The sequence below is a fragment of the Filicampus tigris genome, chromosome 3 (genome assembly GCF_054856515.1).
Source record: "Filicampus tigris isolate MCC_2025a chromosome 3, RoL_Ftig_1.0, whole genome shotgun sequence".
In the NCBI taxonomy this organism is placed as follows: domain Eukaryota; kingdom Metazoa; phylum Chordata; class Actinopteri; order Syngnathiformes; family Syngnathidae; genus Filicampus; species Filicampus tigris.
In genome coordinates this window covers 12391368-12414952 of record NC_141219.1, presented here as the reverse complement: position 1 = coordinate 12414952, position 23585 = coordinate 12391368, and the positions used below count along the sequence as shown (strand labels likewise).

At 39.3% G+C, this 23585-nt stretch overlaps 1 protein-coding gene and 1 long non-coding RNA gene across 4 annotated transcripts in view; one reads left to right on the top strand and one right to left on the bottom strand.

The window, feature by feature from the left end:
• spon1a (spondin 1a) overlaps positions 1 to 20885 on the top strand; it is a 60540-nt gene extending 39655 nt beyond the window's left edge. The window contains exons 7-16 of one of the 2 annotated variants that reach the window (XM_086026717.1): positions 1831 to 1895; positions 7544 to 7745; positions 12531 to 12671; positions 14541 to 14616; positions 14715 to 14897; positions 15318 to 15488; positions 15583 to 15750; positions 15983 to 16147; positions 18698 to 18967; positions 19823 to 20885. In XM_086026717.1, the coding sequence (XP_085882843.1) occupies positions 1831 to 1895; positions 7544 to 7745; positions 12531 to 12671; positions 14541 to 14616; positions 14715 to 14897; positions 15318 to 15488; positions 15583 to 15750; positions 15983 to 16147; positions 18698 to 18967; positions 19823 to 19986 (1605 nt within the window). In that variant the 3' untranslated portion in view covers positions 19987 to 20885. Of the gene's footprint in view, positions 1 to 1830; positions 1896 to 7543; positions 7746 to 12530; positions 12672 to 14540; positions 14617 to 14711; positions 14898 to 15317; positions 15489 to 15582; positions 15751 to 15982; positions 16148 to 18697; positions 18968 to 19822 lie in introns of both variants that reach the window. The other variant, XM_086026716.1, reaches the window with a different exon arrangement.
• Positions 1 to 23585, bottom strand: part of LOC147149930 (uncharacterized) — a 408789-nt gene that overhangs the window by 77501 nt on the left and 307703 nt on the right. For both annotated transcript variants that reach the window (XR_015086294.1, XR_015086293.1), the window contains exons 4-5: positions 12548 to 12701; positions 11386 to 11462 (exon numbers count right to left, since the gene is read on the bottom strand). This is a non-coding gene — a long non-coding RNA (uncharacterized LOC147149930). The remainder of the gene's footprint in view (positions 1 to 11385; positions 11463 to 12547; positions 12702 to 23585) is intronic.

Genomic DNA, 23585 nt, shown 5'->3' with positions numbered 1-23585 from the left:
ATATATATATATATATATATATATATATATATATATATATATATATATATATATATATATATATATATATATCACAATCCATGCCTGCTTACATGTATGTAGCATAAATATTTTAATGTCGCAGCTTTAATGATGTAGAAAAAGAATTGAAAGGCTTGCTTGTTGTGGCTATTGTCATTGGGTTATCGAAGTACATTTTATGAATATTTTATTACTATCGCTTTTTGTAACTCTTTATTGAAAATACGAAGCAATACAAAGCAAAGCAACTATAATGAAATATTGTGATGCTTGTTTTAATTCCAGATGTTTACTGCTGGGAGGTATAAGATGCCATTTCTATCACCACCAGTTTCTTGATATTAATGGTTTTAATAAAAACAAGGGAGTCGCTCAGTAATACTTGTTAAATGGCCAATGCGATCAGAGGCTTGACTGTGCAAAGAAGGTAATGATGTGTTGTATAGAGTCATTAAGTCCATAAATCTGCATGATGCAGGTCATTAAACGCATTAAATGTCAAAGTTGTGCCAAGTAGTAGAAGTGAGTTTATATATGACTGTATATTACACATATACAAATTGTGTCATTTATGTTAGACATAAGTGAAAACTGTGAATACTTGCTGGAGTCCATCATTTCAATATTACCAAGCAGGGAGCTTTTTGTATTATTGTATTATTTAGATGAGCAATTAATGTCTTGTGTAAATGCGGTAAGCGAGCATGACAAAGTACAACATGTTGCTAACTTCTTGACCTGAAAAGGTCGTGTGACACAAGTGCAGAACATGAAATTGGTCCCTTTTAGCAATTGGATCTTCTCTTAACATTTGTGCTTATTGCGCAACAGGCTAGTAGAGGAAGAAAATAATTATCCTTATCATCAAAGCTTTTGATGGCATTGAATACTTAATTTCCTCTCGGGGTGTTTTTGTGTCACACCTGGTTGGCTCTCAAAGCATTATCTTGTGCAGCATAACTATTATCTCTGCTACTGTTAATTTAATTTGAACCCCAAAAAGCAGGCAGTGGATTCACACTAACTCCCTTTAGTTAGTTTTAATTGAACTAAGCTCAAACTTCAAGTTTTACTCAAACTGTTTGTTTCACCCTCATCTGGTGTGGTCAAAATTGTTGTTCCAAAGTAACTCTGACACAGTTGACTTGTAGTGTAAAATGTCATCAAATTGGCAAAATAAACAGGCTGACTGGCCAAATGAACAATTTCATCAAAAAAAAATTATGAAGCCATTCAGGAAAGCACTTATAAAAAGTCTTTGCAAAAGGGCAGGTATTTTGTAAATTTGGCGATGCAAGATACAATCCACTCCAGCAGTGAATGTAAAGATGAAAAACAATCATTCCAGAGAATCATTCTGCACAAAACTGTTAGCAACCTGGTTAGCATCCTAGTGATGAACCCTGTTCTAAACTGTGCTTGTAGCTGAGCGGTGCAGACATGATGGGCCATGATAACATCAGTTCATAGCGTGGTTAGACGGATAAGTGGCATCACCTCCCTCTAGTCTCAGTAAATTCAGATGCATCGCAGGAGTAGTGGGCCTTCAGTAAAACCCTTCAATTTGAAATAGGATTAGTCTTCCATGCTTGCTGCAACCTGTCAGATTTATTGCAGTGGAATTCAATAAATCAGAGCATTAGCAATTCTGGTGATGTAATATTGTTTTTTATTAGGGTTTTATTTCAACTTCAGTCCACTACAACTGACTGTAATTGCTTTGCATTATTAATAAATCGCACTGATTCAATTTAATCATTCGCCAGAGAAACTGAATCGTTTCACCCTGTGTTTCTTGCTGTTTTTTAGGGTGATGATGTCCTGACTGTCATCAAGATGAAGGCGCAGTGGCCGGCTTGGCAGCCACTTAATGTGTAAGTATTGTGTGTCATTTACACTTCTGCACTTAAATAGATTGATCAGTAGATTGAATCTCAACATGCTCGTGGCGGTTTGTTTTGTCTCAAGGTACTTACTTGCCCCTCAAGAGAAAGCAGTGAGCCACGATAACATGAAAGAGTCACATTATTACCTGAGGGGTGTGATATGATGAGGTGGCGGTATGAAACTAACAACCTCTCTTGAGCTTTCTGCCTAAAGATAGTCAACAATAGAGACAGTTGTTAAGATTAGCCACCGTGCAGAAGTAATTGGTCAGTGCACTTCTGAAACGGCGTTCTACTGTACAGGTTGTCAAAGAGCTACAATACACTTGCCTCATTCGTCTAATGATGATGGAAGATGTTGCTATGGACAGAACGGCTCATTCAAACAATAATGACACAATAAAAGAAACTGTCGCTACGGTGTTCTTTTCAAGGACTTTGGACAGAGGAAAACATAGGATTGCTAAATGTCCACTTCTGAAACATTCGTGTCTTCATTCACATTAAAGTCAGTTAGTCTGTGATGTATTTCTTCTGAATCAAGTAGGCTATTGTCAGGGATATAATGTACTTCACTTTGTAGAGAAGGCTTTTGGAGTTTGTTGTTGTTTTTACTTCTTGTTGATTTCTTTGTGACATAGACTCCAAAGGAAGAAGCAGTCTTATCAGAATAAGAAAATGCAAAGAATTTACAATGGAAGGAATTCAAGCATGTGGCAACTCATGCAATATTAAATGGGTCAAATTTTCGGTGCAGTGTTTTTTTATTTATTTATTTATTTGTTTAAACTGTTTAGCTTATAAGACAATTTTATTGTGTTTATGTTTTATTGTTATACTTTTACGATTAAAACCTGTTGTTTTAAATGTTAGGTTAAAAGATTTTCTGTTATCGACAGTTTGACTTTCTATTATTTCTCGTCCAAAAATAAATTGCAAATTTAAAGTTGATCCATGTCCAGAAACTAATTGCGTTCTAAATTGGATGAATGTGATGACCATGGTCAAATCTTTGTAATTATACTCACTGTTCTCAAAAGCCAAATTAATGAATTGTTAAATGGACTCAAACAATAGGCATACTGGTTGGACATCCTACAGTATGACCTATATTTTTGAGGCCAGTTAAGCATCTTCCAAGTTGGACCCAGTACTTGCTGATCAGGACAAACTCATCCCTGAAAATGCCGTCTACCGCATTCTTCCGAGTTCATTAGCTCCTGAAGCTATTTAATCTCTTATTCATGAGAAAAACAAGATGCTTGTTGGCTCAGCGTGCAAAAAACTTCAATGGTAACAACCTGTGCGATGTTGTTTACTCCTCGACCAAAAGGCCAGTAACTTTAATCTCCAAAGGGTATTGCATAGCCAGGAATAGAAGTCAGGATATCCACCAGGAATAATTAGCTTACTCCAGGCTGTATATGCAGCCAATGTGACTGCATTAAGAAACAATAATGGGTGTGACAGCTCGGTTATAGCGGATGGAAGAAGAAAAGCGATGTCCATCTAAAAGAAAAACTGAACCGTCAAACGTATATCTTTTACTCAGACAACGGAGAGATGCGCTTGTAAACCCCCAAGACTTTATATTATTTTTGTTTGTGATATATATTGATGCATTTAATGTTTTCTTTCATGTTTCTTTGTGCATCTCTAAAAAGGAAGGTGGCTGTTTGTTTATCTGTCTGTTCATCTGTAATGCTGGACATAAAAATAGCAAATAGCAAATACTGTTTTAATTCATTTTGACACATTCTAACCAATTCAGCCAGTGTATGAGAAATATTTACTATACCTAAAATATATATATACAGTGGCTGAAATAAGTAATTAACACGTCACCATTTTTATCACTAAATATGTTTTCAAAAGGGGCTATTGACTTGATTTCACCAGATGTTCGGAACAGCCTAAGTAAACCATACATGCAAAGACATCAGAATAAATAATCTTAGAAAAGTTGTGTGTAATAATCTGAAATGACACAGGGAAAAAGTATTGAACGCATGAAGAAAGGGAGGTGCAAAAAGGCATGGAAAACCAAGACAACACCTAGAATTGATCAATAATGAAACAGCAATCTAGCCCCTTATCAGTGCAAATGAATATCAGAAGGTGCAGTCCTAATTGATAGCCTCCAAAAAGGTCTTATTGCCAAGGTGTGAGTAGACACATCTCATAATGGGCAAGAGTAAAGAGCTGTAGCAAGACCATCACAAACTGTAGGAAAACATAAAGAGGGCAATGGTTACAGGCACATATCTAAGCTTCTGAATGTTCCAGTGAGCACGGTTGGGCCCATAATACTTAAGTGGAAAGCCACTCATACCACCATAAATTTGCCTCGATCAGGTGCCCCTCATGAGATTTCTGACAGATGAGTGCAAAAGGAATCCACAAACTAGCGCCACCGTCAAGACACAATCTGAGACCGCTGCTGCCTCTTCGTCCGCCTTGTTTGTGAAGTCACGTTTAATCTCCAGGGGTTTTTGTGAGACTTTCCATCTGACGTGAGAATAAGCGCGAATGAATCGGTTCATGTGTGATGTGTTGATCTTGCCGTGTGGCGGCACACCACACAAGGTACATTCAAAACTGTTATACGGTACCCGTGATTTTTTCTCGTCACGTGTGGGGTCTCTCAGAGTTTGTAAGTCGGCTGACAATTTTAAAATCTTGTCGTGTGAAGTTTAGTTCACAAAACCAATCATTTTCCTCGTCAGTGAAATTCACGGTGTTATGTGTTGAACCACTAGAGGGCAGGCTATGCCTGTTAGGGCAGACTATGCCTGTGAGTGTGATATCTCAATAGAGAACAGTGGTCTTTCTTTTAAAAGAACCCAAGACGACACGTCAGTCTGTACGTGACCCGGTTAGGGACGATTACAGGGACGGACGAAAACCACTTCCGTCCTTGCTTAGTCCCTCATTTTTAAAAAACTTATCGTCCTGTGTCCCCAAAATGGGCATCTGGTTAGGATGGATGGACCATTCCAATCCGTGGGACAGAATGCCCATCTCTAATCTTTAGGATAAAAAAAAAGAAAATCCAAGCAAAAAGTCTTAGCAGAAGAGTGGCCATGTATTGGCCAGGTGCTACAAAATATATAATTCATATGAATTTACGTCGGTGTGCCTTGATTGGAAGGATAAAGTCTTGACGGCGAATACGATGAGAAACCCAACTATGCAATTCATTGGGGGTCACTCCAAATGACCCAATGTGTCCTAAAAAGTTGACTGTTGAATAATCAGTGTAGATTGAAATGAACTTCAATTTGCTGACAGTGTTGATGTAGAATGGGAATTTTATTCAAATCGTGACATTTGAATTCCTTTCCACGCACAGGTTTTTTTGTTAGTCTAGCACTGAGCTTCTTGAATAATCAAAGTAGAGCACTGAGGAAGCCGCAATGAATTTGCGGGAAAGTGCACCATCCCTCTCTCACCTTTCAGAAACAAACTGACAAAACATTTTCACCTGAATCTATACACGCTATATCATTTTGGAATAACAAAAGCAGTTTGCTGAGGTAGTCTGCAGTGATTAACGCCCTACTCCTGTGCTCTGTCTAGCTCTGTCTTGCTCTGTCTCTCCTTTGCTGTCAGTGACTGCTTGTGGAACCCAGGTGGTGTCGAAGATAAATGTCAAGGTTCCTGTACTTCCTGAGAAAAAGGCAACTGAGTGTAGACTCCGGTTGCACGTTCCCAGGGGATAAAGGCTGTTCCTTGCCTTCAGGGGCCTTCATTAGCAAGAGTGCTCAAGGACAGGATTGAGAGCAATGAAGTCAAATGCATTAATAAAATGACAGAGAAAAAGAGTGGCTTGCTAATAAGTGTCTATATGACACTGGGTATTGTTTGACTTCTAATTTGTACATTGTTCTAATTAGTTTAGCTGCCAATCATAGATCAACAGAGACAAGCAGATGTGTTTGTTCCCCATCGGCTAGAGTACAGAGATGCAACAATAAGATGCCATTAATATGTTATGTCTCATAAAACACTCTCGGAAACTGTATTTTTAATCAAAAGGGAGAGAAAATATTTGGAAAGTCTCATTGGATGTGTATTTTGCATTGTCGAGCGCTGTCTTTTTGTCATCTTCAACATGGATCTTGTTATCAGAGCCCTGCTGTGAGAGTACTTCAACTCAGTGTGATGCCAGAATCTATGAGAAAACTATGACAGACAACAGCATGGAGTCTCTGTACAGCAGTTACTGATTGTCAGAGGTTGTGAAAGTGGCAACAAAGTCGTAACCTTCAAGTCTCAAGCAAGTCCGATGTTACTTTGGGGGGAAAAATAATTAAGCAAGTTGAGTCACCACTATATTTCAAGCAAATCGAGTCAAGTCATTACTTGGTTCAAGCAACTCGTACGCTAAGTAAAACAATAACATATGGATCATAACACAAAAAACTACCTTATCTCTAAAATTTAAACTAACGCCTTCAGCGTATGAAATGATTGTACATACCTAAATTATTCACACAAATGCATGTTATTTTGTACTAATCTTTGTGTGTGATGATAAATATTGAAATATGCTGAATGTTGGAGTAAACATTTATAGTCATCTGCTTTAAAAACTGTGTGTTGTTTTTTTCATGTCAGTCTGTTTCTCAAAATCATTTGTGTGTGTGTAAATGGGTGAATGAGAGGCAAACTTTGTAGGTTGTCACTTTATTAAATTCACTCAAGTTGACGTGCATTAGTTTACGGGGCCCTGCCGCAACAAATATGGCGGATGCACTCACAACCAGAATAGTACTCAAAGTGGAGTTTGCATGTCTATGCTTGGATCGCATTTGTAGTGGTTTAGTATCACTTACACCCTCCATGGTTTTCTAATCTATTGCTTTATTGTTTTCTCATTAAATGCATAAATTACCAACATCAAGTTTAGTTATTATTTGACCAGCTATTGGTGAGCTAAACTGTCAGGCTAGCTGGCTTAGCTTCACAGTTCACAGTTAGCTTACTTGCATTTTACAGTTGAAAGTAAATGTCATAGCTGTTGTGTCTCTTATCTTCGAGTTTCAAACCTTTTTCACGGTTTAATAATAATGACAACCCTTGAATCCAAATAGTATATTCCTCTTTGGTGACACTTGCTCAACAAGTCCACCTCAGTCCTTGTCTGTGGCCGGGGCAAACCGTGGCCACCGTCGCCTGCATTGCCAGATTGGTGGCAGGCATGACATGAAAAAAAACCAAAAAACTTTACTTTCAAAAACAAAAGGCAAACTGTATTAACAACAACAACAACATATCTTCAAACAGAATGACTTGACATTCGTTCAAGTCAAAGTCAAGTCAAGTCACATGAATGCCAAGTTCAAGTCAATTCGAAACTTTCAAAGGTTTTTGCCAAGCAAGTCTCATGTCATAAAATGAGTGACTTAAGTCCACTCATGTGACTTGAGTCCTCCACCTTTGCTAATTGGTCACTGCAGTCCTGATTAAAAACCTACATACTTCTTCATTCTGACATTTGAAGTTCTATTTTGGATTTTGACTTTTAAATTTCCTATAGTGGGTGTGGTTGACTGGGTCTAAATCTTATTGAGTTACCTTCTGGGGTTATAATAGAACATAATTAAATCATCATTTCTCATTTTCTTCCGCAGGCGAGCTGCACCGTCCGCGGAGTTCTCGGTTGACCGGACCCGTCACCTCATGTCCTTCCTAACTATGCTGGGCCCCAGTCCCGACTGGAACGTGGGTCTGTCTGCAGAGGACTTGTGTACCAAAGAGTGTGGATGGGCTCAAAAAGTAGTCCAGGATCTCATCCCCTGGGATGCAGGCACTGACAGTGGGGTGTCATATGAGGTGAGTGAGATATAATTGTATGTATTTAAGATAATTATGATTGTTATTTTTGTTGATGTAGTCATGTGAATGATGATAATGATGAGGATGTTTTTTTTTCTTTTTACACGTCCTGTTTAGCTGTTTATTCAAGCAGTATGGTGCCTCTTTTTGCCTATTTAATCCAAAACAGTTTTGCTGTGCCACAGGGAATTTTGATGTACTCCCTCTGTGATTATTTGCATTGTGATGGATATTTATTGGAACGCAGTTGGACAGAGCGAGGTTTGGGAGGGCATGAACAGAGAGAAAATAGTGAACAGAGGAAAAAGCAACAGAGATCTATCAATCTATCTATCTATCTATATATTATATTATATTATATCATATTACATTATATTATTTCCTGTGAGGAAAGGATGCAGTGGGTCGCAAATAGGACAGGAGAAGACAGGACAGGGTTAATGAGCCAGGCAGTGCTACCAGTGTAAAGTGGGTGTGGCCATGCAAAGCAATTTGAGTACAAATGAGATCACAGTCCAGGATTGAATATAATAAGCAAGGCTGTGATAGCAATTAGAGAGTGGCCCCACACCAAGTTACTGAATCCCATACTAGCATATCTTTAGAGATATTCGAGTGAATTAACACCGTCACACATGCACATTAGTCATTGGAGGTTGGGTAGACCCCCCACCCCCATCCCCCACCAACAACACCACATGCGAGCCAATCACCACCGCCACCCATTATCCAGCGCAGCCCATCACCACCAAGCCCCCACCTACCCCCAGGAGATCAACTAGCCACCTTGATCTATGATCATCCACCTATGACCACCAGGTTCCTTATAAGAAATGAAGGGTCCCTGCACTTTGTGTGGCCCGCAGTGTAGTGTGGTGCATTAAAATCGGAGACATGTGAGGCTGGTGGGTTTAAGGTGGGAGGGCTAAAGGTCATTGCTGACCTTCAACCTACCCCACAATTCGAACCACACAGCCCCTTAAAGCATTACTATTATGTATGTTGTGCATTAAGAACTGTAGGATATAGGTGGAGCGGGCTGATTTGCAGTGACTTATTTACTGATTTTCCCAAACAGGAATGTCAATTCTCATCTATTCCAAGCCTCTTTTCAACTCAACTCACCAAAATTACATTTACTGTTCATGAATTTTTTATGTTGAAGTGGGAATGGTTCAATATTTTAAAAATCAAATCCGCACACATGGAAGCGTCCGGGTCGGTATTCTGATCCGCTCTGCTTCAAGTGGACACTCATTATGCCGAAAGCATGACGTAATGCGGCCTTCAAGCTGAAGGTGATCGAACCGGCTCGAACTGAAAAAAGGCAATCGAGCCGTTGCTCATGAGCTTGGAGAAAACAAATCAGTGATAGTTTTTGTCTTCTTGTATTTTTAGGTGTAATATGTGCATCCTATAGACCCGTGCGCTCTCTCAAGCAAATTTTAGAGCAGTTGGATATTGTATATAATTACTTTTACCAGCAGTACAATGGCATATATATTACCAGCAAAGTAGGGACAAAGGAACAAATGATTACATATAATATTAAGTTAGAGCAGATTCCCTAATATATCATTGCGAAAGATCTGACCCATAAAAGATATTATTGCCACCGATAGGACACTGATGTTTGGCCTTTATGGCCTCTACACTCAATTGAGTGCTCTTGTTTCACACTATTTCAGACCTTATCAAACCACTGAAGTCACAAAAACTTCCCCACTCCAATTCTTCCCCCGAATAACCCTGCCCCTCCTCTCCCTCTCTCAGAAGCATTCTGACCTTGTTAGTACATCGTCTTCTTCCACCCGCCAAATATTCACATTCACAATCACTGCCTGCCTCACTTCTTCATACAGTATATGCATTGCCAGTTTGCAACAAATCAAGACAAATCTTTACCCATCAAATTCTCCAAGAACCGACAAGGACACCTTCCTCTCCTGCACTCACCTTGAGGTGCCGTTTACTAAGTGCCTTATGTCAACACGGAGAGATGTCTGTGTGTGCGTGCGTGAGTGCGTGAGCAGGTGTGTGTGAGTGTAATAAACCCTATCTTACCAGGTATGAATTCACTTCTTTCATCTTTCAGCTACTTATATAGTGAAGAATTGAAATTCCTGAATCAATATTTTATTAAGTGCTCAACTTCAAGAACACAACAACAAATTTGTACTGGGCTTTGTTCATACACATTTATATGTTCTGCAGGGCACAGTTTTCGGTTAAGAGAAGGTAAGATAACCCTGAAATGTTAATTCAAGATGTGTTTCTAAATAAATAATCCATGTTTGAAGGTAATTGCAGAAAACGTGCTACGACCTAGAACATTTTAGTACTGAATTGTTGAGACATATCTGTTGACGCAGTTGTGGGATGGAAGATTAACACATTTTCAAAAATCTAAATCAAAACCCAGCTTTATGTTCTATCAATTTCTGGTTTTCTGGACGGCTCCAATGTAATTACAGTGTATCTTTCTACCATTTTCTTTTTTTGTTTTTTGTTTTGCTGTCCAGAGTTGGTTACTCTCTGCTGTGATCTGGCTCCAGTCAGACTGTGAAAAGTGTACTGTCTCACCTAAACTCTTATTCCTGTGTTTCGTATTCGGGTGTTGACTACCTTTCACGATAGCTTATCGGTTAGCATAGCTTCTCTGTCTTCTCCTGTTAATAACTCCTCATCCTCTTTTCGTGGTAATGCTACTTGTCATAAGTGTGATTTAATCGTATTTATTAATTAAATTTGTAGTGGCCTGGTCAGGCCAGCATTTGTAAAGTAGCCTAAGTGGTGACCTGACACAGTGTCATACTGGCCCTGAGCTACCGGGTCACCATTAATGTCGGACCCTGGGCTCTCTGTTAGTTAAAGCAAAATAACACTTTATTTTCTTTTCATTAGTCTTTACTCGTCTTCATGGGATCCTGTTTTTATTAGTTGTTGATTACAATGACCATCTTCAGTGTAATGATTTATTCACAGCTGCTCTCCAACTTGCACTTGTCGTTGAAAGCGTCAGTGCTTAATATACTAGAGTTGTGCTTAGAATAATAGCATTGTGTTTGAAAATGTTAGTGAAGCTCAAAATCTATTTTTTAACAATGGGACTTTGCTGGGTCTTCTTGCAGATAGCTCTGCTTTAGCCAGGCTTCACAAGAAATACAGAGAAATTGTAGAATGCAGTCCAGTCGTCCTTGGTGCAAGTTTGTAAGTGCCAGCAGTTACTTGATTCCATCTGTCGACAGCCTGTTTACCGTCCGTCATCCATCAATCCATCATTTTTTTCAAGCCGAACTAAATGGTAATCATCTGTCGGTCAATCCGTCATGTTATTTTAACCGCGCTTCTGCCAGTAAATATTAAAGCTCCGTCAATCCGTCAATCGTCAAGCCGAAAAAAAAAGGTCCAACAGAAATCCCCAAATCCATCCATCCATCCATCGATGTGATTAAAATGGTAAATGGAGTGCACTATGTACATCATAAATGTGTTGGCTTGCTGGCCAAACAGCTTTACACTCACATACATTTGACATTTCACATAGCCAACACTGATTTGTCAATCTATTGAACTGTTAAATGGGAGCCTGCTGTCGCTTTAACTCTTAAAAGTTATACTTTAAAGATTTGCTTACCTTAACCAGAATCCCTTATCTCATTCTTGCCAAAGGTACTATCCTGGTGTATTAAAATGCTTCATAGCTCTTGCAAACTGAAATAAAGTAGAAATGACAATAAATGAATGTTAGCGGTTGGCAAATAACTCTTGGTGCATTACTGCAACATTCTGAAATGGAGTGTGGGCCTGAAAAACACCATTTCACAACCTCCTAACCCCATGCTTTCCAAAACTAAAAATAGAAATATAAAACTTAAATCACAAGAACTTCTCTGTAAAACTGTCTCTGTTTTTCAAGCTACTGGTGCTTTATTACTTCTTAGATAAGCGGTTTGGATAATGGATGGATTACTTCTAGTCAGCCTGACTAACACATGATTCTCTTTGGTGCATACCGCCACCTGTTGTACATATACAGTCAATGCAGTCTGGACCATGTTTCCGTCTCTCATCAGCAAAACGGGTGTCCGTCAATGATAGATTGTGAGGTCCGTTCTGACTTAGCCAGGTTAGTGTTGATTACACAGATGGCCGAAAATTAACTTTCGTCTTTTTTTCAAGTATCCCGTCTATCGTCTGTCATCATTAAAATGGTCTTCCATCGGTGACGGATAGACAGACTGGTCCGTCGGTCAGATGGAATGCCCACCTCTGGTAATTTTGTTAGTGAAATAGCGGCAGTGAACAATACGTGTCTTTAAGCCAGATTTAAATGTAGCAACAGTTTGAGCACATCTCAGGCATTCCACAGTCGAGACACTCTAAACTTTAAAATGTACTCACACAGCTGTTTTTGTGCCAGTCTTTTGACAGGATTTTGTGGTATGGTAGACCTAATTACATTTTAGAGTGGATTTGGGTGAAGGAACGGAACTTCGAAGTACCTTTCACTTTTCACCGTTATATTCTTCTTGCTCTGGACACCAATAGGTAGCATTTCTGAGAAAAAAGCTTCCAGTGTCTTGCAGTTAACATTTACCATTGAATGCACATTACTGCCACATACAGAGTGCTGTATGCACGCAGTGGCGTGGAATAGCATCTCCTGGCAGTTAATGCAACTCGTGTTCAGCATTGTTATACCACAGCAGAAGTCTAAGATGTAACAAGTGCCACTCTAATTATGTATTTATTTAATTTCCATATGCATGTCTTCTTTAGTCTCCAAACAAGCCTACCGTGCCTGAAGATAAGATCCGGCCTCTGACCAGTCTGGACCACCCTCAGAGCCCTTTCTATGACCCTGAAGGAGGAGCCATCAGTCCTGTGGCCAGGGTCTTAGTGGAACGTATTGCCAGAAAGGTTGGTTGCCAAGCAAGTCACACGGCTGTTCTAAAACAAAAAGAATGAAACAGCGTTATGATGCTACACATGATGAAAGCATTGAATTTCATGGACCAAGTCGTAAATATTTGATTATGATGCTATATATTTATTTGTTATGTGTAATCATTGTGTGATGTAGCCTATTTATGTTCAATAGAAGCTGACTCACAACCTCACTGATTGTGTTCTACCTTAAACAGACCTGATGTAACTTTACAGACACCTCCCAAACATTCTTTTTTGCAATAATCATGTGACCTAACAACACAGCTGATATAAGAATGTTAATTAAGAGGCGGCAGGATACATACATCATTTTTAGTTCTTTCTTGCAACTAAACTTTGTACATTTTGTACCGTCTTTCAAGTTGGTGTGCATTTATTAACACGGAGTTGGGCATTTTAAAACGGCAGTATTTACGACTTGACCATCACAGGTACATCACAGTATTGTTTTATTACCCAAGCCTAATGCACTATCCCGCTCCTACTAAAAACAAATTAGAAGTCACATAAAAGTGGAATTGGCTTCCCTTTATTGTACTTTTTACACCATCAACGAAGAGGTGTTACGTGTTGCACTGGTCAAAAAGCAGAAAGTTAAACTCAGGTGCATGACTAAAAGTGGGACGCCCCACTCTATTGTTCCAATTGAAAAGAAATGTTGTAAGTGTTGAAAGACATTATGAACAGCCAATATATGCTGTGGTGTCAGTATTGAAGTAAAATAAACAACTGCACATATAAAGAAAACGTTGTTATACAAGGTAAACACATTCCCTTTAAAATTGGTAGATTTTTCTAAGTCAATTTGATTTCGTATCCTGGATAATTACTGAGTTCCTACAACTACCAGAGACAAATGGTTTGTGTGTTTTTATGTAATTGTAAGTGGTTTGGATAATGGATGGATGGTTAATAAGATGATTCTGATTCTGACAGTTTCTGGTGATTCTAAATCAAAGAACACTTGTCAACAGCAAATTTTAATCAGAGATGGCTTTATGGGTATTTTTTACGCTGGTTTTTAAACATTCTTTACTTTTTTTCTAGCACATCAGATTTTTTTTTTTTTTTACATATTTTCTTTTTGTTTTGTTGTTTTTTTTTAGTTTGACCCATAAAAGCTTGTGCAATACAGATTTTACAGTGCGTTGTAATTTATAGCTATGATGTTTTGGCAAACAATTACACCTGTTGCTGGACCTAACCCTTCATTCATAAATATTACTTAATATATTAGTATATTACATATTATATTATTATTATTATGACAACCCGATGTGCTCGAGAAAAAACATGGTAAGATTATGAATCAGTGCAAAAAAAAAAAATCCCCTAGAAAAGTTTACTTGCATCTCTGATTTAAAGAATGCATATACTTATGTTGACCAGTATGTTTAGGTAAACAAAACTGAAATGTGAATACCTGACAGGTATTACCTGCACAACATTTGTTACATCGAAGCCACTGGAGGTGAAATAATCTTAAATCCCTGACGTCTGTGTGGTTTACTCACCTGCATCACTTTCTGCGCAAGCAGAATACATTCAATTCCCACTCAGGAAAGGTGTGAATGTGAGTGTGAATGGTTGTCAGTCTCTGACTGGCAACCAGTCCAACAGGATAAATATTGCAGAAATGAATGGCTTGATGTAACAATAAAAGCCCTTGAGTGGCATCTAGAGGCAGGTCTGGGGATTTTACATGTCATATGTAACCACATTCCAGTCTGCTTACTAACAACTTTATGCTGCCATATTCAGCGTATCCTTCTAGTCATAGCCTAGATTACAAAAAAGGAAACGCAAAAAGAGCAGTGAGTGTTATGTTTGAATCTACAGGGGGAGCAGTGCAACATTGTGCCAGACAATGTGGATGACATTGTGGCAGATATTGCCCAGGAGGAGAAAGAGGAAGGTCTGGCTCCAAAGTATTTCTCTTTTACACTAGGCTATCAGTATTGCTTTTGAAGACAGTGTTTACAATGTCTTTTTTTTGTTTTTGGCACCCAGCAGACGACACCCCAGAGACTTGCATCTACTCCAACTGGTCACCATGGTCAGCCTGCAGCTCAGCTACTTGTGAAAAGGGCAAGCGGATGAGGCAGAGGATGCTCAAGGCTCAGCTGGATCTTAGCGTTCCCTGTCCTCACACACAGGATTTTGAGCCTTGCATGGGCCCGGGATGCAGTGACGAGGGCATGTATTTGACATTTCAAGGTCGCTGAGGAACAGAAAAAAAAAAAAAAAAAAAAAAAGCTTTATCTAAAATTTGATCATGGAGTCCTCATTGCAGACACTCAGTCTGAAGGATGACACCTGCCTAAGATGCTTTACAACCACTTAGATGTATCAGTCATTTTATTGCGAGTTATGGATTATTACTTTCTTTTTACAGTTTACAAAGTGAAGAGTTACAACCTTGGTTTATTAGTGTAGTGCTATACATAATGTCAGACATAAATTAGAGAGATCCAGTTGTTTCGGGGGGAACCTTTTAAATTTATGGCAAACTCAGTTAAAGAGACTGTTAAATGTGCTTTGTGAAAGTGACTCATTTTGCAAAGTTTGCCCTCTGTTTGTTCAAAGTATAATTTCACTTTCCGTTTGACTCTTTAGATGCATCCACCTGTATGATGTCAGAGTGGATCACCTGGTCTCCTTGTAGCGTGTCGTGTGGACAAGGCACACGTTCCCGGGAACGTTACGTTAAACAATTCCCAGACGACGGCTCATTTTGCACTCTGACCACGGAGGAGACTGAAGATTGTGTTGTCAACGAGGAATGCTGTAAGATGAAAACACCTGCTAGTTTTGGTCACGCAGTAACATTTCAAAGTTAGATGTCCGTCATTTTGAACACATTTGCCCCGCTTGTCCTCAGCTCCGAGCAGCTGCCTGGTAACTGAATGGGGGGAATGGGATGCCTGCAGCGCCACCTGCGGTTTGGGAATGAAACGAAGGGAGCGCATGGTGAAGATGCCTCCTGCAGATGGTTCCATTTGTGGAGCTGAGGTTCTTGAAGTAGAGAAGTGCACGATGCCAGAATGTCGTGAGTAAATGAGCAAAGCGTCACGGCAGGGCTCCAGACAGCTTTTTTTTTTTTTAAATATTACAAATCTAAAGAATAATCCCGTAAAATTCGGATCCTCACATAGTTTCATTATACATTGCCGACAACATACATACATTTCATGATGGTCTATCGATGAAATATGTATATTTGGTCCCATCAATTCTTTTTTTTTTTTTTTGTAAGATACAATGTGTCTGCCTGTGTATAGATACAATCCCGTGCATGCTGACTATGTGGTCTGACTGGAGCGACTGCAGCGTCACATGTGGGAAGGGTCTACGAACACGCCAGCGTATGCTCAAGTCGCCTGTTGAGCTTGGAGACTGCACCGAAGAGTTGGATCAGGTGGAGAAGTGCATGCTACCGGAATGTCGTAAGTTGGAAGTACTTCACATGCAAGCGCATTATACACTCACTTGGCACTCATTGAAGTTAAGTGTACCCAATACCAAAACAGAAGTCAATGACCCCAGTTGTTTGATGCATTTAAAGTGCATTTATATTCACCTCTTTATCACGTTACATGAGTTACTAATTGAGTTTCCTGTAATAAAAACGTTCATTAACTTAATTTGTATTTCGCTTAATGAGTCATTTCAACAACTTTATTTTTCAGCTGTGAAAGGAAGAGACAGAATCAGAAAAAAACCCAATATACTCTCTATTGCTCCTCTGGACTTGTTCAAACTATCTAAGTCTGCTCTCTCTTGACTTGCCCTAAAAACATCTAACATTGGCTGCCCCTCTGATGAGCTCATTTCGAATCCTTTACAACCTGGTCACTCCTGAAGAAAAACCACAAACATTTGAATTTCTGCCACGCCCATCTCTGCTTTCTGATGTCTCTTCAGTGCCACTGTCTCTAAGCCGTACAACATGGCCGGCCTCACCATAGCAGTGAAATGTAACTAATTTGTACAACACTCACATCAACACATATCTTAAATCTGTGAGAGTCGTCAACTCACCAGTGGCGTGCCGCCGCAAGGCCTTCTCTGCAGGCCCAAACACTATCAGAAGCACAGACCTTTACAGACATTTACAACTTGCATGCAATGGTAATATTTTATTTCAAACTGTCTTTTGTCTTCATTTCATAGCGTGTCTCTCCAGGCTTTTTTTTTTTGTAATTTTCTTTGTCCAGTCAGATTTCAGCGTCGATGTGTTGCCATGCACATATTATATTTTGCAACGTATTCACAATCTCGAGTGCTGGCCTCGACCACACGCACATACACAGTGAAATTGTTGTTTCTTCTTTAAACCAGTCAGATTTTAAATTCACCGCTCAGCACCTTCTAGAAGGCCCGGTGATGAGTTAATTTCTCCGTCCTCTAATTGGTTCAGCTGTGTTTAGCTTCTGATTGGTTGAGTTCTTTTTTCACAGTAAGTTTATCTTACCATGATTATTTTAGAAGTTACAACCGTCAATGTGGGAGTCAACCCAGCTGGAGGTGTGTTTTATACAACCAACGTTCGCAAACTTGCCTGAGATGTAAAACTCGAGATAAATGCTGACCCACAGAGCACAGACACAGGAAGCATGAGAGCAATTCTAAGACCAGTCCAGAGGGGTACTCCACCAGGGGGCACAATTTTCATATTCTAACATTGTAATATATTGTGGATTGGCCTTTTGTACCATTTCCAAGAGTGTGTCAGTCTACTGCAACATACTCAATCAGCTCTAGTTTATCTAGTCTATTTACTAATACGCATAGATTATAGTGACACATCATACCATTACACAGGGAGAGGGTGGGGCATGTTGCCACCCCACCCAGCCACGCAACTCCGCACATGCCAATTACCGCCACTTCCATACGTATTTTAAGTACTCCACCCTTGCTATATCTACTCCTTGTTGCCTCACTTTCCCCACTTCACCCCACTCATCCACGCACATATATTCTGTCTTACTTCTGCTAATCTTCATTCCTCTCCTTTCCAGCGCATGCTTCTAAATGTTCCTCCACCTGCTCCCTGCGTTCACTGCTGATAACAATATCCTCTGCAAACATCATGGTCCACGGGGATTCCAGTTTAAACTCATCTTGTCAGCCTATCCATCACTATACTGGAAAGAGGAAGGGGCTCAGAGCTGATGCTCGATGCAGTTCCACCTCAATCTTAAACTTCTCTGTCACATCCACAGAGCAACTCACCATAGATATGCAACCCTCATACATCCTTGTAGCATAATTATGTACCACGCCAGACTTGCTCATGCAGTACCACAGTTCTTCTCTGGGTACCCTGTCATAGGCTTTCTCTAGATCTGCAAAGACACAGTGCTGCTCCGTCTGTTCTTCGCTGTACTTCTCCATCACTTCCCTCAAGGCAAAGTTATTATTCTGTTAAGCCGGAAGCCCACCCAACACAGGGGGTTTTATCTACCAGTCACAATTTCAGCTTTCCAATTGTCAGGGATAACCTCTCTGTCAGATATGCTTTAAGAAATATTTCATTTTAGATGTTTGAAGTAGCTGGCATATCTATTTTAATGTCTTCAAATTGGTAAGTAACCTTGTGGTGAGATCTGTTAAAAAAAAAATACGAGATGGAAAAACTTACTCTGAAAACAGTTGTGTGAAAAATAACACAATGTGGGGTCAAAAATGGACCCAACCACTATTTGGGTCAATTTGACGCATGCGTTGTTTTGGACAAAACTGCCAAATTCTTTGACTTATTTTGTACAAAACTACCTATTTTTGTGTTGTTTTTGCAGAAAACAACCTGGAAAGTTGGGTCAAATTGACCCACGTATAGTGGATCGGTCCATTTTTGACCCAAATATCAACCCGACATTTTTTAGAGTGCATGTTAGACCAACATTCTCTTCTCTCAACCTCATGTAAATGTAACTTGTTTTCTCGTAGTCAGCTATGCTTACACCAGCTTTGTATTGTTTACTTGTCAGCCATCGACTGTGTCATGTCCGATTGGAGCGAGTGGTCCGAGTGTAATAAGTCCTGCGGGAAAGGCCACACGATCAGGACACGCACAGTGAAGTTGGAGCCTCAGTTTGGAGGGGATCACTGTCCTGAGAGCATCCAGAGGAAGAAGTGTAAGATAAGGAAATGCACCAGAGGAGGACAGGGGAACAGTGATGAGAAGAAACGACGCAAAGAGCAGCGAGAAAAAAGGAGGAGCAAACAGGGCAGGACTGAGGTCGCCTCTGAGCATCCAGGTTGGTGTCTCTCTTCAATTCGTTACCATTTAATCAACTCTATTCATCACAGAAGAGCACTTCAGCTTTAATTTGGTATTCAAATCGTTTGTTAGTAAACAAAGAAAAAAGCCGGCAGCTCTCAGGCATCATCATGTTACTACAAACAGATGTGTTACTAGATTGAAAGAATGAATGAATGAATAACAATTACAGGTCGCTCTTGTACAGAACATTTTTCTAAAGTGTTTGCTTGTTGATGTCTGTAGTCTAAATAATAAACTCATTTGAATATCTACTAATTTTCCTTGGAGGAACAATCTCAAAATGATACTCAAGAAAATTCATTCCCCATGAAGGTCTTCATGATTAAATCACATTTCTCCAACTGAAATCAGATGTTCACAATGTTGTTCAGACTATGGAAGGGCCCTCAAATAATTTTGATGATGTGGAATTTGATTGTTCTGACGTTCATGTCATTGGGGTTGTTGAAGACAGTAGTACAATTTTACTACAGCAACCAGCAGAGGGTGCAAGCATTCAAGAGCCAAGTAGTTTACTAGTTAAAGGCTTTCCGAGTTAAAAGGTTAGACTGGTATTTCTCAGAAATAATCAGCACAGTGCGTTTATTTAATGCTATAGTTTGGTTTTGCATTTTAATCAACCTCTGTTGTTTTGATGACAGTTATAGCACTCCGATTGTTTTGTTCAAAAACCTTCATGGAACACATCCAAAGACAGAATTGCCAACAATTGGAGAAAGTTTGGTTGGATTTGTTGGTCATTTAGGAGCATGCATTGATGTTGTTAGCTGTTCACATCCTTCAATGGCAAACACCTGTCAATCTGTGCCTCTTCCTGTCAATCGTCTAGGATGTAAAATGCGTCCATGGTCAAATTGGACGGAATGTACCAAAGTGTGCGGCGGAGGAATCCAAGAACGGCTTATGACTGTGAAGCAAAGGTTCAAGACTGCACAATTGTCCAGCTGCAAGGACAGGAAGGAGATCCGGGCTTGTAACGTGCACCCTTGCTAGGAAGGACGCATGGGACGGCATTAGGGGGCTGAGAACAAGAGCAGGCATTGTATGTTGTCACACAACGCCCCAGTGCACTCTATTAGGGCTCTGATGGCACTCTAATGTCATATACTATACATCTACTAGTAATAAAAGTACAATTCTGTTCATTTTTGATGATTCTGACTGGGGAAAATGACAGGGCTGCATGGGTGGGATTTGAAGTTCTAAAAATGTCCTCTGCTGTCCACTCTACTTTCCTCGGGGCTTTGCCCTGAGGTGTTACAATTCTAGCAGCGCAATCATAACGGTTTTGTTTTCATTCCATCATCCCGTCGAAGGCTAACAGAAGTTCGAAAGAGGCTTTTGTGTCTTATTCTTATTTTTTTACTTTATCTTCAGGAGACAAACATGATGTGCCACTTCAAACAAGACTTGATTCTTCTGTGCTGTAGCTCTGGTACATTTTTGCAAGATTACTGTGAATGTGATGTGGTACAATTTATCTTGGAACTATTCAGAATTGATTTAATAAATAAATACTTATTATATCTTGTAGATTCTTAGTATTACACGATAGTAATTTAAAGCACAGGTGCCCAGCCATTCCGATGTTTTTCACTGCCCTCTGTTGTTGTTTTAGTCACACAATAATGACTTTTTACCCGACAGTGTTGTTAAGTAGATGCACCACATTTGGAATGGATGTTATTTGACATTCTTGAAGATTTAGATTTTTTTTTTCCCTGTGTTTTTTTTTTTTTTTTTTTTAAATAATGTCTCAAGATTCTTACCAAAGTGTTGTGTAGATGTTTTTAAAATGTTTTCCTCACCCCTTTTCTCTTTTTTCCTCTAACATGTTAATATTTTGGAATAACATTACCTTTACAATAAAAGTAAATGTGACAACTTGTCAACTGGATCTGTGGTTTTACTGAAAATGTTAGTTAGAAGATTTAAAATCTTCTGGGAGTTTATCATAAAACAAGACAAAGTGGTACATGAACACAATCTTATATAAAGTACCTGATTGCAATTCTTGAGTAGTAGTACACGTACCTTAACAGAAAAGAACTTTGGTGGAAGTCACCGTGTAGAATATTACTAGAGTAAGTCAAGAGCATCTGATACTTTGTGTACTTAAGCATGACAACATATTTTCTGATATTCAATTCATTTAGGTATTGGAAGTAAAAGTGTTTTTTTTTTTTACAGTGAATGGTCACAACATTGATTATGGTTTCCTTTAAGTTTTATTTTTGTTTATTCAGTTTACTTTAGTCAAAGATCTGCACGCTGGTGCAAAGTTAGCCTGGCCATTACAAAATGATTAATGGATGTCTATTTCATTTTTGTTAACATGACCTAACCAGATGTTTTTTTGTTTTTTTTTGATGAAAGGTTAAGTTATGGTAATTACTAGGCTGGAGAGGTATATTGATCTTGAATCTTTCAGATACATCTATTCACTACATCTTTTCTTTGTGTGTTGGTTTTAAAGCTTTTAAGCTTTGGACTTGTAATTATTCGTTTCTAGCGGGTTGGATTTGCTCTGCATGTGATCACTTGACCCATGCAAGAAACCAACCTTGTAATTTTGTTTATGACCAAATCCTCAAATTGCCCACATCACGCAGTACATTAGAGCGCTTTCGCCAAACACAACCAGGTTCTTGATATTATTCTTTATTATATGTCAAGTGAGGATAAGCGGTTTAGATGAATGGATGGATGGATACTTAGGCTACTTATATCACTATTATGATTCACACAAAAGATTTGTGAATATGTGCACGCCACTGTGTAGTTTCTTTACTCTCTTTTGCCCACCAAAGGTCCAATAACTTTGTTCAAACATGCTCGCAGAGAGAGAGAGAGAGAGAGAGAGAGAGAGAGAGAGAGAGAGAGAGAGAGAGAGAGAGAGAGAGAGAGAGAGAGAGAGAGAGAGAGAGAGAGAGAGAGAGAGAGAGAGAGAGAGAGAGAGAGAGAGAGAGAGAGAGAGAGAGAGAGAGAGAGAGAGAGAGAGAGAGAGAGAGAGAGAGAGAGAGAGAGAGAGAGTGGTAGGGTGGAGGGGGAGGAGAGGGAGAAGTAGGGGAGAAGTAGGAGAGAAGACAGACAAAGGATAAATATAGAGACGCCTTACAGATTTGAGTCGTTGTTTAGGTATACTGTATACAGTATATGTCTGTATAAGACTGACAAATGTTTCGAATTTATCCGGTCTCATCAGGAGATATGAGTGTCCAGTGCTTATGTCACAAAAAGCCCTTTTCAGATCACACATCAGTCTTGCAAAAGATCTATGGCACAATATCAGTCTGATTCATCAAGGTTCATTGAGGTAGCTATGTGGTTCATAATCTTCTTTCTTGACCCTTATTTAAAGGAATGCAAATTTAAAAAGTGAATTGCAGGCAACCAATTAAAAAAAAAAAAAACAGCAGAAAGGAGAAAGAAAACATTGATCAGGGGCCTATCGGGGCCCCCATATCCCGTCCCCTGATGAAATATAAAAATGTTCCAGGAGCTGCCACTAATGGTGCTCCTGTGAAGTAGCTGAATTATCCTGCTCCCTTCACCTCCTTAAATATTGTATGCTTTGTTTTTACTTAATTTATTCACAGAAGAGGTTTGAAAATGTTTTATGATAGAATATTTTTTTGCACTCATTTATTTGATTACTTGGGTTTTACCACAATTGATTAGGCCATGATGATGTGTTAACAAAAGATACATATTTAAGATAAACGTATCCTCCTGTGATTTATTTAAATTTTCGATGGGTGCCCCTTTTTTTCCCCGCTTGAGCAAAAGCGTTAAAAAGGTCTGCCCACGTTCCTGCAAAGTTCAGTACCTGCTTTTTTATTGGATACATTATTAATAAGCCAGTTGCTGTATTTTCCTTGTTTAACCACTAGATGTCACTAAGAAACAGTATGATCTTATAACAGTCGATTTGTCTGTCTGTATGACGATGATGGAAGGTAATTAATACATATTTTGTGTAATCAGTTGTTTGTTTTGGGGGTGAATTGCACTCAAATGATCCTAGAGATGATCTACTATCTGGTCATTGACTGTGAAGGTTATTTTAAATTTTTCTTACATACACATTTTTCTTACACACAATTCAGTCACCTCTTGTGTCTCTTAGATGAGGGACTATAGTCACCTTCTTAAAAAATGGAATGGTCTTCCTCCTAATCATCTACTTGCTAAAGCCCAACCACCCGAACACGCCCCCCCCCCCCCACACACACACACAACTCCCCACTCCGCTTCATGGCGGAATAGCTTGGGGGGAAGGGATGGTGTCATGCATTCTTCAATGTGGAACTGGGGACTCAGGGTGAAAAATTCGATCCATCGTAATGCCAATCCTGTTTCCATGCCAACCCCACCACACATGTGAAGCCTACACACTCCACACGATTTGGAAACATACAGGGTGAATTATTACAGTCGTGATTGGGCTACTAAAACACACACTGCTGTAAAAATGGAAACAAATCTACTGAAAAGAAAAAAATGAGAATGCATGTTCTGACTTTGCATGTGTTTGTGTCTTAGGGAGTCTTCCTGTAGGCAACTCATTTCAAGCCCTTGCTTGAGGCTGC